The 18,057-nt window shown below is 40.3% G+C and overlaps 1 protein-coding gene across 1 annotated transcript in view; it reads left to right on the plus strand.

The window, feature by feature from the left end:
- The window catches only part of CNT2 (Concentrative nucleoside transporter 2), a 40,447-nt gene that overhangs the window by 12,494 nt on the left and 9,896 nt on the right, over positions 1-18,057 (plus strand). Inside the window, exons 3-7 of the mRNA XM_070091507.1 lie at positions 952-1,105; positions 2,419-2,613; positions 5,782-5,943; positions 15,930-16,183; positions 16,490-16,664. Of these exons, the coding sequence (XP_069947608.1) occupies positions 977-1,105; positions 2,419-2,613; positions 5,782-5,943; positions 15,930-16,183; positions 16,490-16,664 (915 nt within the window). The 5' untranslated portion in view covers positions 952-976. The remainder of the gene's footprint in view (positions 1-951; positions 1,106-2,418; positions 2,614-5,781; positions 5,944-15,929; positions 16,184-16,489; positions 16,665-18,057) is intronic.

The following is an 18,057-nucleotide window of genomic DNA, read 5'->3' on the forward strand; positions in this document are numbered from 1 at the left end:
GCTACAAGGCCACTCCCTGCTCCGTGAACTATCATACCTCTTCTTAAAGCTATGTATGAATCCTTCCTCCACTGCCTCACTTTCCAGACTATTCCACTTCCTGACAACTTTGTGACTGAAGAAATACTTCCTAACATCTCTGTGACTCATCTGAGTCTTGAACTTCCAATTTTGACCCCTTGTTGCTGTGTCCCACCTCTGGAACATCTTGTATCTGTCCACCTTGTCGATTCCTCTCAGTATTTTATATGTTGTTATCATATCCACCCTGTCCTCCAGTGTTGTCAGGTCAGTTTCCCTTAACCTCTCCTCGTAGAACATACCCCTTAGCTCCGGGACTAGTCTTGTTGCAAATCCTTGCACTTTCTCTAATTTCCTGACGTGCTTGCCCAGGTGTGGGTTCCAGGCTGGTGTTGCATACTCCGATATAGGCCTGATAAACACGGTGTACAGAGTCCTGAACGACTCCTTACTGAGATGTCGGAAAGTTATTCTTAGGTTTGCTAGTCGCCCATGTGTTGCAACAGTTATTTGGTTGATGTGCACCTCAGGTGATATGTTCGGTATTATGGTCATCCCAAGATCCTTTTTCTTGAGTAAGGTTTGTAGTCTTTGGCCTCCTAGGCTGTATTCTATCTGCGGTCTTCTTTGCCCTTCCCCGATCTTCATTACTTTGCACTTAGGAGGGTTGAACTCCAGGAGCCAGTTGCCAAACCAGGCCTACAGCCTCTCCAGATCCCTGTGCAGTCCTGCTCTGTCCTCCTCCGAATCAGTTCTCCTTATTAACTTCACATCGTCTGAAAACACACACTTCTGAGTCTGTTCCTTCCGTCATGTCATTCACATATACCATAAACAGTACCGGTCATGTGTGTGTGTGTGCGCACGTGTGCATGCATAGACCAGCATGTGGAAACTTTGGGCTGTGTTAACAATAAGATACACCAACAGGTGGGTGCGGTGGGTGGTGTATGTGATGCTGGTGGGTGCTGTGGTGATCTTCCTGGTGGTGGACGCTAGGGAAGACCCACGTCGTCTCATCTCTCTCTTTGGCATCGTGGTTCTTCTGGTGTTCGGGTTCGTCTTCTCAGTGGCTCCTCGTAAGGTGAGTCTTCTCAGTGGCTCCCCGTAAGGTGAGTCTTCTCAGTGGCTCCTCGTAGCGTGAGTCTTCTCAGTGGCTCCTCGTAAGGTGAGTCTTCTCAGTGGCTCCTCGTAAGGTGAGTCTTCTCAGTGGCTCCTCGTAAGGTGAGTCTTCTCAGTGGCTCCTCGTAAGGTGAGTCTTCTCTGTGGCTCCTCGTAAGGTGAGTCTTCTCAGTGGCTCCTCGTAAGGTGAGTCTTCTCAGTGGCTCCTCGTAAGGTGAGTCTTCTCAGTGGCTCCTCGTAAGGTGAGTCTTCTCTGTGGCTCCTCGTAAGGTGAGTCTTCTCAGTGGCTCCTCGTACCGTGAGTCTTCTCAGTGGCTCCTCGTAAGGTGAGTCTTCTCAGTGGCTCCTCGTAAGGTGAGTCTTCTCAGTGGCTCCTCGTAAGGCGAGTCTTCTCAGTGGCTCCTCGTAAGGCGAGTCTTCTCAGTGGCTCCTCGTAACGTGAGTCTTCTCAGTGGCTCCTCGTAAGGTAAGTCTCGTCTTTATTTCAGGTGACGGAGGTACCCACGTGTACAACTTAATCATTTATTTCATTTATTATTGTTGTCCTGCTGATAATAGTCTACCACTTCCTTACCAGTTTTATAATTCCAATAATTAGATTAACTAAAGTTCGTGAGTTGATCACAACTTGCTAATAGTGGATGACCAAAACTCGGCCGATTTTAGCCATTAATTATAATTTGAATTTTAAAATGTTAAGTTGATTTTGCAGTTGGTATAATATCTTTTGTGCAAATGGTAAAAAAAAAGATGTCTAAAATAAACGAAACGAAACTTAAAATAGCCTAAGATAACTTAACCTGCGCTATCTCACCCGTCTTATTATAATAAGATTTATTATAATAAGATTTATTATAATAAGATTTAATAAATTGTTTTCGATATCTCCCAAAATATATATTTTCAAACACAAAAAAAATACTTATTCTGTGATATACCCAAATTGTAATAGACGAGTTCCGCCCAGTAGTAGGATATAAATATATGTTCGGTAAATATGAACGGCGCACACTGTGGTGCATGGTTTAAAGGCGCACACTGGTGCATGGTGTTCCTTGATGCTGGTGAGGGGCTCTTGATCTAGGGAACTGGATCTGTGCTCTAGTTCCCTGAGTTAAACCTGAATACCTTCCATCCCTCCCCCAAGCACTGTATAATCCTATGGGTTGAGTGCTTCCCCCTTGATTATAATAATAATGTGGTGCATGGTTTAAAGGCGCACACTGCGGTGCATGGTTTAGAGAGGTTGTTGAACATAATACTGTTTTTGTACAGATACGGTGGCGTCACATTGCCTGGGGTATGGGTCTACAGTTCCTGCTGGGTGTTGCTATCCTGAGGTGGCCGCTAGGGCAGGCAGTGTTCCAGTGTGCTGGCGACAAGGTCTCCACCTTCCTCGCCTTCACTGACTCTGGCTCCTCCTTCGTCTTCGGTCCTCTAGTCTCTAAACAACATATATTCGGCTTCAAGGTATATTACTTCATGTGTCGCGGCCCCTTCAAGGGCTCCCCTTCATGCCAGTAAAGGTTTTTCTATCCAAGGAAGTCAACTTTTCAACAATCCTAAGGGTTTCTTACAAGTATTTAGGAATAATATTAGTGAAGATATAGACCCACTTAAATGTAACTCGGGTCATCTTACTGTTAATAATAAAGAACTGTGTACCATTTTCAACACTTATTTCCTCTGTTTTCATACGAGGATTCAAACGAAATCGCAGAAATAAATATACTGGTCAGGATGAAAGTAAGTTATGCAATATCAAGGTCACTAATGTTGAAAATGGTATAAAATACCGACAAGTTCACTAAGATACATGTGCAACACTTGAGTATCTTTGCTGTTAAAACGTTTCGTCTATACAGTAGACTTCTTCAGTCCAATACAGAGGCAGCAAGTGTAGTAGCACAACGGTATCTTGGTACATAGGATATCTTTCACACTTCATCGCGTAACTACTAGTTGTGAGTGAGAAAGGTTGGATTCCAGAGGGACCTGCCTTCTTACTTCTAGTGAATCCCATCCCCTGCAACGTCTTCGAGATCTTCTGCCTTACCTTCGACAGTATTTAAGACTCCATTCTCATGCAACAGCTTCATATCGTTACAGACTATGGAGCTGAACTCTTCCAGGCTGAGGGACTGACCACCTTAAACACCATTTCTCCAAGGTTGAGGGACGGATTACATCTTCATTTCGCTACTACACCTGTTGCCTTTGTATTTGACTGAAGAGGCCTACTGTGTAGGCTAAACCTTTCAACAATAAAGAGAACCCACTGTTGCACTTCTTAATCATGAAGGTCACTAACTACATGATCCTAAAACAAGCCATGGGGCCCTGATGAGCTGTTAAGGGTTGTAAAGGAATGTAAGAAGGAACTTAGCGAACCATTTGATTGTCTCTTCAACATATCACTACAATCTAGCACCGGAAAAATGGTAAATGTAATTCCCATTTACAAAACTGGAGATAGATCTTTAGTTTCAAGTTATAAACCTGTCAGCCTAACCCCAATTGTGGGAAAGCTGATGGAATCGATAACTGTTGATGGAATTCTAAGCTGTCTTGAAAGATATGGTTTAATCAACCAATCTCAGCAGTTTTACAAAGGGTCGTTGCTGCCTAGTGAATATACTAACTTTTTTCACTCGTATTAGGTAACCCAAGATGAAGAAAAGATATAATAATAAAATAAATAACAGTGGTACTAGTAGTGTAGATGAAGGAGTTCTGGTTAACACAAATTTGAAGTCAAGTTAACAGTTCATAATAATGAAGTTAATAGAATTTTTGGCTTCATATCAAGAAATATAAATACTGGAAGTCCTAGATTACATTTAAAGTTAATACGTCTTTAGTTACATTTACAGAAGTTTATGCTACTTATTTCGGGTCCCCATATTAAAGGATGGACATAAATGCACTGGAAAGTATATAGACAAGAATGACCAAGTTGATTCCATGTATTAAAAACCGTCCATAAGAAAAGAGGCTGAAAAAGAAAAGAGGAGTAAAATTAGGGAACATGTGATTGAACAGAACAAATGAAAGACAAGAAAAAATAAAAGTCAACATAGACAAGAATAAATAAAAGTCAACATAGACAAGAATAAATAAAAGTCAACATAGACAAGAATAAATAAAAGTCAACATAGACAAGAATAAATAAAAGTCAACATAGACAAGAATAAATAAAAGTCAACATAGACAAGAATAAATAAAAGTCAACATAAATAGCGTGCTGATAATATGTGATCAGCCCAAGACTCACGACAATGGATTCAAATTGGAGAAATTTGAATTTAGAAAAGATATTGGGAAGTGGCAGTTCGGCAGTAGAGTTGTAGATGACTGAAACTAACGTCCAGGATGCCTAATTGAGGCAAGAACTTTGGGTAATTTTAAATATAGGTTGGACTGGTACATGAGTGGGTGTGGGTATTTAATTTACCTAGCATTGCCCAGTAGGTCTACTGTAGTGTTCCTTCGTTCTTATGTTCCTCTAAGTTTCCTGATTGCCTTCCATTCTCCAGGCGCTACACAACCCATACGGGTTTGGCTGTTCCTTGTTAATATAATAGTGTTGGCAACTACTGACAGGTTAGGAAATCAACTGTATACTTGAAGTTGACACAGAACCTGCTTCGCCGCGCCGGTACGTAACTATCATACCAAGCTTCGCCGCGCCGGTACGTAACTATCATACCAAGCTTCGCCGCGCCGGTACGTAACTATCATACCAAGCTTCGCCGGGCCGGTACGTAACTATCATACCAAGCTTCGCCGCGCCGGTACGTAACTATCATACCAAGCTTCGCCGCGCCGGTACGTAACTATCATACCAAGCTTCGCCGCGCCGGTACGTAACTATCATACCAAGCTTCGCCGCGCCGGTACGTAACTATCATACCAAGCTTCGCCGGGCCGGTACGTAACTATCATACCAAGCTTCGCCGCGCCGGTACGTAACTATCATACCAAGCTTCGCCGCGCCGGTACGTAACTATCATACCAAGCTTCGCCGCGCCGGTACGTAACTATCATACCAAGCTTCGCCGGGCCGGTACGTAACTATCATACCAAGCTTCGCCGCGCCGGTACGTAACTATCATACCAAGCTTCGCCGCGCCGGTACGTAACTATCATACCAAGCTTCGCCGCGCCGGTACGTAACTATCATACCAAGCTTCGCCGCGCCGGTACGTAACTATCATACCAAGCTTCGCCGCGCCGGTACGTAACTATCATACCAAGCTTCGCCGCGCCGGTACGTAACTATCATACCAAGCTTCGCCGCGCCGGTACGTAACTATCATACCAAGCTTCGCCGCGCCGGTACGTAACTATCATACCAAGCTTCGCCGCGCCGGTACGTAACTATCATACCAAGCTTCGCCGCGCCGGTACGTAACTATCATACCAAGCTTCGCCGCGCCGGTACGTAACTATCATACCAAGCTTCGCCGCGCCGGTACGTAACTATCATACCAAGCTTCGCCGCGCCGGTACGTAACTATCATACCAAGCTCTGAATAAAATAAATTTGGCATTATTATATTCCCGGAACAAGTGTTCCAGGAATATAATAAATAATAACAGGATATGTATATTAATTTCGGTGTTATTTCTGTTCAGGTGTTGTCGGTGATCTTGTTCTTCAGCTTCTGCATCCAGATCTTGTATTACTGGGGAGTGATGCAGTGGGTGGTGATCAAGCTGGGCTGGTTCCTGCAGGTCACAGTGGGCACCACTGCCTGTGAGAGTGTCAACGCTGCTGCCAACATCTTCCTCGGTCAGGTGAGTAGCATTAGCGCACCTGTGATAACACACTATTTCACTGTTGTGATGATAGTCAAATGTGTGACTGATAAACTAGTTTTAAATATTGGTATCGTCTGATAGATCTCTAATGGGTCGCAGTTTTCTGTTCTGGCGCCACCCCTTCTGATAGCTCAGTAAATTTATTTAGGTATACACACACACACATACATATATATATATATATATATATATATATATATATATATATATATATATATATATATATATATATATATATATATATATATATATATATGCAATAAGATTACAGTAAACAGGTGATTTCAGAATATGCAAAACAACCACTGTGAAAGAATAGAGAAGTTCAATGCGCTTTCGTGACTACTCACATTATCAAGGAACAATGAAAGTAAAGCATTAAAGGAAGGTATATAAAGGGGTAGCCCACACCTCACTATCAGATCCCACAACAACGAAACACCTGACGCGAGACAGCGGGCCCGCCGGCCGAACTTGACAGGTCATTCATACAACCCACCAACAAATTATTCTACCCAAGAAATAAGAAATTTAAAAAATTATTATTTGTCCAATGTATTATTAAATTCTTCCCAAATTCTATTAATTATAAATGGATCTAATTTATATAAACCAAAGGAAATATTCATATTATTGTCAAAACTGCTTTTTATGAAACAAGATTCAATTATATTCCTATCGACCATGGACTTGCTTGGTACTACTTTCTCAACTTTTTGAAAATCAATTGGATGGTTAAAATCTCTTACATGAATAAATAGAGCATTGGAATCTTGTCCAGTTCTAATGCTATATTTATGTTGTTTTAATCTTAGTTCGAGATTTTTACCAGTTTGACCGTAATAAACTTTATCGCAAATTTTACAAGGAATCTTATAGACACATCCATCAGCATTTTGAGGGGAATTCTTTATCAAAAGTTTTTTTACTGTATCAAGATTTTTGAATACAACTTTAATATTAAAAGTCTTAAGAAGAGAAGGCATATCAACCAAGTTTTCATGGTAAGGGAGAACCAACATATTTTTAGTTGAATAAGGCTGGTTGTTTCTTTTTGGATTGTAAAAAGTATTTCTAGCAACTTTAAAAGATTTATCAATTACATTTCTTGGGTATTTCAAATCATTACCTATTTCATAAATTTTGGATATTTCCTCATCTATGAACTCTGGACTACAAATTCGTAAAGCTCTCAAAAACATTGATGAGAAAACAGACAGTTTAACTTTATCTTGATGGGAAGAATAATAGTGGACATAGGAACAGTTATTTGTAGGTTTTCTGTAAATTTTAAATTTGAATTCATTATTACCCTTAATAATTAAAACATCTAGAAAAGGCGCTTGGAACTTCTCTATTCTTTCACAGTGGTTGTTTTGCATATTCTGAAATCACCTGTTTACTGTGATCTTATTGCATTAATGGATACCACACGACTCTTCAGAATGTTCTCGATAAGCTTTCCTAATCATATTTCTTTTGTTTCCCAGTTTTCTTCTGCACTGATCAAGTCCCACAAGTTAAAAATTCGACTTAATTTTTTAAAAAATTGTTTAAATGAACAAGTTCTGCCCACGTGTCTTTTAGCCAATATCATCCTTGACATGAGAGATCGTCCTTTTGATGATTTTATGAGAATTATTCTTCAAAAACATATTGAAATAACTAAAATACAGGAGAAGGAAGCATTCAAAATATTGAGAAACAAAAAATACTCTTTTAATCAGGCCATTCCATCAGAATGGAAACACAGTATGATGGATCATTGCTATAATAAACTCAGAAGAATTTGTAATGAACTCAAGAGCAAACTACAAAGAAAATTAGACATTTTAATTGAAAATAGTGATTGGACAAAGCATGCTAATAACAATTTTGTAATTAACTTATCAGATGAAATTTTAGACAAACATACAACTGCTGCTCTAGGTTTTGGCCTAAGTTTTGCAACTTCAAAAAAACTTAATAATGTTGAAATTGCAAAAGCCTTTTGTAACTTTGAAAAATTTTCTGATTTATCCTCTGATGAAATTAATATTAGTAAAGGAATGGTATATAGCTCTATGTTAAAACCAAACATTCCCAATTGCCCTCAAAGATTCTTTAAGTCTTATGATACACTTAATAACAATAAAAATTTGCGCCTTACTAAAGCAGACAAAATAAATGCAATAGTAATTATGAAAGAAAATGATTACCAAGAAAAAATGAATAATCTCTTAGATGATACTGAAACCTATTCTAACTTTAGAAAAAATCCCCTAGACACCGTTAACAGCAATTTCAATAAAAGAATAAAACTTCTACTGAAAGGCAAAGATGAATTAGTCAAACAATTTACTTCCACTAATCCATCTTTACCTTACATGTATGGACTAATAAAAATACACAAACCAGGGAATCCAGTCAGACCAATTATTAGCTCCATAGGATCAGTTTCATATAAATTATCCAAATGGCTTGTTGATATTTTGAGCCCTATTGTTGGTAAAATTTCTAACTTTAATGTTAAAAACAACATAGACTTGGTTGATAAATTAAGCTCCTTGACTGACTTAAATGATTTTAATATGGTTAGTTTTGATGTTACTTCCTTGTTTACGAAAGTTGCTGTTGATGATTTATTAAGTTCTTATCTGAAGAACTCGTTAATTATGATTTACCATTGCCAATTCCTACTATCATTAAACTTATTAAACTTTGCAGTGTTGATGCAAAATTTGTATTTAATGATAAGCTTTACACTCAGAAGTTTGGTATGGCAATGGGAAATCCTCTTTCACCTGTTCTTAGTAACCTATACATGGAATTTTTTGAAACAAGGTTGCTTAACACAATCCTCCCTAATAGAGCTAAATGGTTCAGATATGTTGATGCCATTTTGTGTCTTATGCCCAAAAATGTAGACATACACCATTTCCTTGGCAAATTAAATAGCTTAGCCCATTCAATAAATTTTACTGTTGAATTTGAAGAAAATAACTCATTGCCTTTTCTAGATGTTTTAATTATTAAGGGTAATAATGAATTCAAATTTAAAATTTACAGAAAACCTACAAATAACTGTTCCTATGTCCACTATTATTCTTCCCATCAAGACAGAGTTAAACTGTCTGTTTTCTCATCAATGTTTTTGAGAGCTTTACGAATTTGTAGTCCTGAGTTCATAGATGAGGAAATATCCAAAATTTATGAAATAGGTAATGATTTGAAATACCCAAGAAATGTAATTGATAAATCTTTTAAAGTTGCTAGAAATACTTTTTACAATCCAAAAAGAAACAACCAGCCTTATTCAACTAAAAATATGTTGGTTCTCCCTTACCATGAAAACTTGGTTGATATGCCTTCTCTTCTTAAGACTTTTAATATTAAAGTTGTATTCAAAAATCTTGATACAGTAAAAAAAACTTTTAATAAAGAATTCCCCCAAAAATGTTGATTGATGGATGTGTCTATAAGATTCCTTGTAAAATTTGCGATAAAGTTTATTACGGTCAAACTGGTAAAAATCTCGAACTAAGATTAAAACAACATAAATATAGCATTAGAACTGGACAAGATTCCAATGCTCTATTTATTAATGTAAGAGATTTTAACCATCCAATTGATTTTCAAAAAGTTGAGAAAGTAGTATCAAGCAAGTCCATGGTCGACAGGAATATAATTGAATCTTGTTTCATAAAAAGCAGTTTTGACAATAATATGAATATTTCCTTTGGTTTATATAAATTAGATCCATTTATAATTAATAGAATTTGGGAAGAATTTAATAATACATTGGACAAATAATAATTTTTTAAATTTCTTATTTCTTGGGTAGAATAGTTTGTTGGTGGGTTGTAAGAAGGACCTGTCTAGTTCGGCCGGCGGGCCTGCTGTCTCGCGTCAGGTGTTTCGTTGAACATTAAAATGGTATAAAATACCGACAGATTGATAGGTAAGACACATATGCAACAGTTAGGTATCTTTATTTCGAAACGTTTCGCCTACACAGTAGGCTTCTTCAGTCGAGTACAGAAAAGTTGATAGAAGATACTTGAAGACGATGTAATCAGTCCATCACCCTTAAAGTTTTGAGGGGTCCCTCAGTCTGGAGAAGAGCATTGTTCCATTGTCTGAAACAATATTGTCTGAAACATATTGTTTCAGACAACGGAACAATGCTCTTCTCCAGACTGAGGGACTGACCACCTCAAAACTTTAAGGGTGATGGACTGATTACATCGTCTTCAAGTATCTTCTATCAACTTTTCTGTACTCGACTGAAGAAGCCTACTGTGTAGGCGAAACGTTTCGAAATAAAGATACCTAACTGTTGCATATGTGTCTTACCTAACAGGTGTTTCGTTGTTGTGGGATCTGATAGTGAGGTGTGGGCTACCCTTTTATATACCTTCCTTTAATGCTTTACTTTCATTGTTCCTTGATAATGTGAGTAGTCACGAATGCGCTTTGAACTTCTCTATTCTTTCACAGTGGTTGTTTTGCATATATATATATATATATATATATATATATATATATATATATATATATATATATATATATATATATATATATATATATATATATATATATATATATATATATGCAATAAGATCACAGTAAACAGGTGATTTCGGAATATGCAAAACAACCACTCTGAAAAAATAGAGAAATTCCAAGCGCTTTCGTGACTACTCACGTTATCAAGGAACTATGATAATATATATATAATTATCATACATAGCAGCATATGTGTAGAGAACCCGGGATAACCAAAAAAAGTCAGACAAAGTGACTTATTTCCATTGTGGTTCTTACATTTCACTTGTTACCGTAGTGGTACATTATAGTTAGTTTTTTATTGCTAGACAACACTAACCCAGTGTTTCTCAGACAACACTAACCCAGTGTTTCTCAGACAACACTAACCCAGTGTTTCTCAGACAACACTAACCCAGTGTTTCTCAGACAACACTAACCCAGTGTTTCTCAGACAACACTAACCCAGTGTTTCTCAGACAACACTAACCCAGTGTTTCTCAGACAACACTAACCCAGTGTTTCTCAGACAACACTAACCCAGTGTTTCTCAGACAACACTAACCCAGTGTTTCTCAGACAACACTAACCCAGTGTTTCTCAGACAACACTAACCCAGTGTTTCTCAGACAACACTAACCCAGTGTTTCTCAGACAACACTAACCCAGTGTTTCTCAGACAACACTAACCCAGTGTTTCTCAGACAACACTAACCCAGTGTTTCTCAGACAACACTAACCCAGTGTTTCTCAGACAACACTAACCCAGTGTTTCTCAGACAACACTAACCCAGTGTTTCTCAGACAACACTAACCCAGTGTTTCTCAGACAACACTAACCCAGTGTTTCTCAGACAACACTAACCCAGTGTTTCTCAGACAACACTAACCCAGTGTTTCTCAGACAACACTAACCCAGTGTTTCTCAGACAACACTAACCCAGTGTTTCTCAGACAACACTAACCCAGTGTTTCTCAGACAACACTAACCCAGTGTTTCTCAGACAACACTAACCCAGTGTTTCTCAGACAACACTAACCCAGTGTTTCTCAGACAACACTAACCCAGTGTTTCTCAGACAACACTAACCCAGTGTTTCTCAGACAACACTAACCCAGTGTTTCTCAGACAACACTAACCCAGTGTTTCTCAGACAACACTAACCCAGTGTTTCTCAGACAACACTAACCCAGTGTTTCTCAGACAACACTAACCCAGTGTTTCTCAGACAACACTAACCCAGTGTTTCTCAGACAACACTAACCCAGTGTTTCTCAGACAACACTAACCCAGTGTTTCTCAGACAACACTAACCCAGTGTTTCTCAGACAACACTAACCCAGTGTTTCTCAGACAACACTAACCCAGTGTTTCTCAGACAACACTAACCCAGTGTTTCTCAGACAACACTAACCCAGTGTTTCTCAGACAACACTAACCCAGTGTTTCTCAGACAACACTAACCCAGTGTTTCTCAGACAACACTAACCCAGTGTTTCTCAGACAACACTAACCCAGTGTTTCTCAGACAACACTAACCCAGTGTTTCTCAGACAACACTAACCCAGTGTTTCTCAGACAACACTAACCCAGTGTTTCTCAGACAACACTAACCCAGTGTTTCTCAGACAACACTAACCCAGTGTTTCTCAGACAACACTAACCCAGTGTTTCTCAGACAACACTAACCCAGTGTTTCTCAGACAACACTAACCCAGTGTTTCTCAGACAACACTAACCCAGTGTTTCTCAGACAACACTAACCCAGTGTTTCTCAGACAACACTAACCCAGTGTTTCTCAGACAACACTAACCCAGTGTTTCTCAGACAACACTAACCCAGTGTTTCTCAGACAACACTAACCCAGTGTTTCTCAGACAACACTAACCCAGTGTTTCTCAGACAACACTAACCCAGTGTTTCTCAGACAACACTAACCCAGTGTTTCTCAGACAACACTAACCCAGTGTTTCTCAGACAACACTAACCCAGTGTTTCTCAGACAACACTAACCCAGTGTTTCTCAGACAACACTAACCCAGTGTTTCTCAGACAACACTAACCCAGTGTTTCTCAGACAACACTAACCCAGTGTTTCTCAGACAACACTAACCCAGTGTTTCTCAGACAACAATAACCCAGTGTTTCTCAGACAACACTAACCCAGTGTTTCTCAGACAACACTAACCCAGTGTTTCTCAGACAACACTAACCCAGTGTTTCTCAGACAACACTAACCCAGTGTTTCTCAGACAACACTAACCCAGTGTTTCTCAGACAACACTAACCCAGTGTTTCTCAGACAACACTAACCCAGTGTTTCTCAGACAACACTAACCCAGTGTTTCTCAGCCTCTTTATCCCTGAGGAACCTTACAATAATTTTTATGTCTCAGGGAACTCCCCTACAAAAAAATTATTATATAATTATCAATATCTTTCTATTTTATAAAGGAAGAGATCATAAGGAATACATAACATTTTTTCTTAAATCCAACTGATGGTTCTGGCCACCTCATACGGAGGATTTTATTCACACGAAAAAAATTATCCATAACTGTAAATACAAATAAACATAAATAACTAATATATAAACAGAACGAAAACAGAAAACTAATAAAATAAGTTAAATCGTTAAACCATACCACAGAAGGGATTGAACTCGCGGCGCGCTTACCCTGGTCTGGTTTGTTTTCAATAAATCAATTGTTTATTGCATGAGTCAATTGTTTATTGACAATGTTGAAAAGTCATAAGATGAATCAAGGTAAAATGTCAGAAGAACAAATATGTGGGTCAAAGAAATGTAATTTTTGAAGCTAATTTAGATAATGAAATTTGCTTCTCTGATGTGAAAATCGTAGTTATCTTTTGGTACACAAATACGTAATTCTGGGTCGAACTTTAGATAAACACTCACGGACTTCATCTTCAACTGAAAGGAGACTTTCTGTCTTTGTTCTTGGTTAACTACACCAATATATTTACTGTTTTGCTATGAATGGCAGATACTCCACCTTCACATGGCGACCGTGTGTGCGTCCTGTACTCCAGTGACTCGTTTGATACACGAATCCGTCATGTATAGTTCCTGTCGACTGACTACTAAACTCAGTTTTATACTGGTATTGTATAGACGTCGCTGGTTGAAGACTGTTTTATAATACCTAAGTACATGCCGAACCTAATTACTAAAATTATGAATAGAAAATTTCACACAAAAATGACTCGGAAGCGCATTTATATGTGATTATTCTATTCTATTTATCACTATTTCTCTTGGAACCCCTCGAGATCTCTCGTGGAACCCTGGTTCAGAAACTGCTCTAACCTAGAGATCTCTCGTGGAACCCTGGTTCAGAAACTGCTCTAACCTAGAGATCTCTCGTGGAACCCTGGTTCAGAAACTGCTCTAACCTAGATATCTCTCGTGGAACCCTGGTTCAGAAACTGCTCTAACCTAGAGATCTCTCGTGGAACCCTGGTTCAGAAACTGCTCTAACCTAGAGATCTCTCGTGGAACCCTGGTTCAGAAACTGCTCTAACCTAGAGATCTCTCGTGGAACCCTGGTTCAGAAACTGCTCTAACCTAGAGATCTCTCGTGGAACCCTGGTTCAGAAACTGCTCTAACCTAAAGATCTCTCGTGGAACCCTGGTTCAGAAACTGCTCTAACCAAGAGATCTCTCGTGGAACCCTGGTTCAGAAACTGCTCTAACCTAGAGATCTCTCGTGGAACCCTGGTTCAGAAAATGCTCTAACCTAGAGATCTCTCGTGGAACCCTGGTTCAGAAACTGCTCTAACCAAGAGATCTCTCGTGGAACCCTGGTTCAGAAACTGCTCTAACCTAGAGATCTCTCGTGGAACCCTGGTTCAGAAACTGCTTTAACCTAGAGATCACTCGTGGAACCCTGGTTCAGAAACTGCTCTAACCTAGAGACCTCTCGTGGAACCCTGGATCAGAAACTGCTCTAACCTAGAGACCTCTCGTGGAACCCTGGTTCAGAAACTGCTCTAACCTAGAGACCTCTCGTGGAACCCTGGTTCAGAAACTGCTCTAACCTAGAGACCTCTCGTGGAACCCTGGTTCAGAAACTGCTCTAACCTAGAGACCTCTCGTGGAACCCTGGTTCAGAAACTGCTCTATCCTAGAGACCTCTCGTGGAACCCTGGTTCAGAAACTACTCTAACCTAGAGACCTCTCGCGGAACCCTGGTTCAGAAACTACTCTAACCTAGAGACCTCTCGTGGAACCCTGGTTCAGAAACTACTCTAACCTAGAGACCTCTCGTGGAACCCTGGTTCAGAAACTGCTCTAACCTAGAGACCTCTCGTGGAACCCTGGTTCAGAAACTGCTCTAACCTAGAGACCTCTCGTGGAACCCTGGTTCAGAAACTACTCTAACCTAGAGACCTCTCGTGGAACCCTGGTTCAGAAACTGCTCTAACCTAGAGACCTCTCGTGGAACCCTGGTTCAGAAACTAACCTAACTAAACTTAACATAACGTAAATCGATACATTTGCTGCAAAGCGTATCCCAAACCTTAATGTTGAATTTAAGAAGATGGGTCGACTTACACTTCTTTGTGCACTCAGTTACCCACGATAAATAAGGAAATTATCCTCTTATGTGTTTACATAATAATTAAGACCGGGGTAAAAAATACAATACAGTAGTGAGTAATTAGGTGTCGTTGCGGTAAAGCACCCGGCTGTACCAACAAGAGACTGGTTAGATTCACAGTTAATAGCAAGACGCTTGAGCAAATTACCCAACACCTGCTAACTATCGGTATATAAACAACAGGGTATTAGACAAGTGTTAAATGGTAAGGGTGAGGGGTAGGTAGTACTATACCATAAATACGGATGCCCTCTAACACCTGAGTCAGTAAATTAGCTGAGGTAGAATAACATCTCAGCCACTGATTTCGATGATGCTCCAAAAATCTAATAACTGCGTTTCCCTTACTTACTGGTTTATATTTAATATTAAAATAGATTAAAACAGAAACGTGAATTGTAGAGAAATACCGCCATAGACACCAACATGTAGGGAATGCTGCTCCTGTCTGTGTTTAAGCCACATAATAAGGTGGTCAGCTTATTATTATTATGAAAACCTCTGTGATATTTTAGGTGAATCTCTTGGTGTGGTTGACCTAATATTTTTAATATATTCCTTTAACTTGTCATGATCCTTGAAATTCATTATTATAAGTCTGCAAATGTTATTTTATTGGCATTAGTAAGTGCGTATGTGTTGTATTTATTAAATTAATGTTATTTTTATATAGTGAGTCCTGAATGATATTTCTATCTCATTTCTAAATTCCATATTTCCCAAGTCTTGACTCTGTAGTTGTTAATGTTACACTGTTCTGTGTGATGAATGGTTTATTCTGTATTAATAATGTCAACCACCCCATCAGACGGAGGCGCCGCTGCTGATCAAGCCGTATATTACAATAATGACCAAGTCAGAGCTGCATGCTGTCATGACGGGAGGCTTCGCTACCATCGCTGGCTCCGTCCTCGCAGCTTACATCAGCTTCGGCGTCGACGCTGCTCACCTGCTCTCCGCCTCCGTCATGAGCGCCCCGGCAGCTCTCGCCTTCGCTAAGCTCTTCTACCCAGAGACCAAACAATCCAAGACCAGCGTCAAGGATATAAAGATCATTAAAGGGTGAGTCTAAGATTGAAATATAAGGACAAGAAAGAGAGGTAGACTTCATTGATGCTATAGTGAGAATGTTTTGATTGTTATAATGAATCACTTGGAGATTCTCACCTCTTTTCTTAACTGTTTAAGGCACCACCTTCATCAGTCGCTGTCAAAGTGCTCCGTAAACGTCACAACTACTACCTTTAGTCACCTATTTGACTATCTTACCAACAGTGAAATACTGTCTTGTTATTAAGAGGACAGGCTGACAATATATATACTGTGTGATGGTACACTGATATATAACGTGAAACACTTGACCAACAGAGACGAGGCCAACTGGCTGCATGCTGCCATGTTAGGAGTGACTAACGCCATCCCGCTGGTGGCAAACATCGCCGCCAACCTCATTGCTTTCTACGCCTTCATCTCCCTCTGCAGCAGTGTGTTTGACTGGTCGTGTACTTTGGCCGGCGCTGAGCCCGGGGTGTGCTCGCTCGAGGTGAGACCCCAACACTTGGCAACACCAGAGTGAATTTCACACACTAATGCTCTCACATATTCTGCTTCGTTATACACTAATGTTTACCATATGGTGAAAAACACACACACACACACACGCACACACACACACACACACACACACACACACACACACACACACACACACACACACACACACACACACACACACACACAAGTGCACCCACCAAGTGCAAAGTCATGAAGATTGGGGAAGGGCAAAGAAGGCCGCAGACGGAGTACAGTCTAGGGGGTCAGAGACTACAAACCTCACTCAAGGAAAAAGATCTTGGGGTGAGTATAACACCAGGCACATCTCCTGAAGCGCACATCAACCAAATAACTGCTGCAGCATATGGGCGCCTAGCAAACCTCAGAACAGCATTCCGACATCTTAATAAGGAATCGTTCAGGACCCTGTACACAGTATACGTTAGGCCCATATTGGAGTATGCGGCACCAGTTTGGAACCCACACCTAGCCAAGCACGTAAAGAAACTAGAGAAAGTGCAAAGGTTTGCAACAAGACTAGTCCCAGAGCTAAGAGGTATGTCCTACGAGGAGAGGTTAAGGGAAATCAACCTGACGACACTGGAGGACAGGAGAGATAGGGGGGACATGGTAACGACATACAAAATACTGAGGGGAATTGACAAGGTGGACAAAGACAGGATGTTCCAGAGATTGGACACAGTAACAAGGGGACACAGTTGGAAGCTGAAGACACAGATGAATCACAGGGATGTTAGGAAGTATTTCTTCAGCCACAGAGTAGTCAGTAAGTGGAATAGTTTGGGAAGCGATGTAGTGGAGGCAGGATCCATACATAGCTTTAAGCAGAGGTATGATAAAGCTCACGGCTCGGGGAGAGTGACCTAGTAGCGATCAGTGAAGAGGCGGGGCCAGGAGCTCGGACTCGACCCCCGCAACCTCAACTAGGTGAGTACAACTAGGTGAGTACACACACACACACGCGCGCACGCACGCACGACGAGGTGTCAAAGAGGGCGCCTATGACGAGCGGGGTTCCCCAGGGGTCAGTCCTAGGACCGGTGCTGTTTCTAGTTTATGTGAATGACATGACGGAAAGCATAGATTCAGAGGTGTCCCTGTTTGCAGACGATGTGAAGCTAATGCGAAGAATTCAAACGGATGAGGATCAGGATCAGGTAGCACTACAAAGGGATCTGGACAGGTTGCAAGCCTGGTTCAGCAACTGGCTCCTGGAGTTTAACCCCACCAGGTGCAAAGCCATGAAGATTGGGGAAGGTCAGAGGAGACAACAGAGTACAGGCTAGGTGGCCAAAGACTGCAAACCTCACTCAAGGAAAAGGGATTCTGGGGTGAGTATGATGCCGAGCACATCTGAGGCG

Source organism: Cherax quadricarinatus, chromosome 35 (genome assembly GCF_038502225.1).
Source record: "Cherax quadricarinatus isolate ZL_2023a chromosome 35, ASM3850222v1, whole genome shotgun sequence".
In the NCBI taxonomy this organism is placed as follows: Eukaryota; Metazoa; Arthropoda; class Malacostraca; order Decapoda; family Parastacidae; genus Cherax; species Cherax quadricarinatus.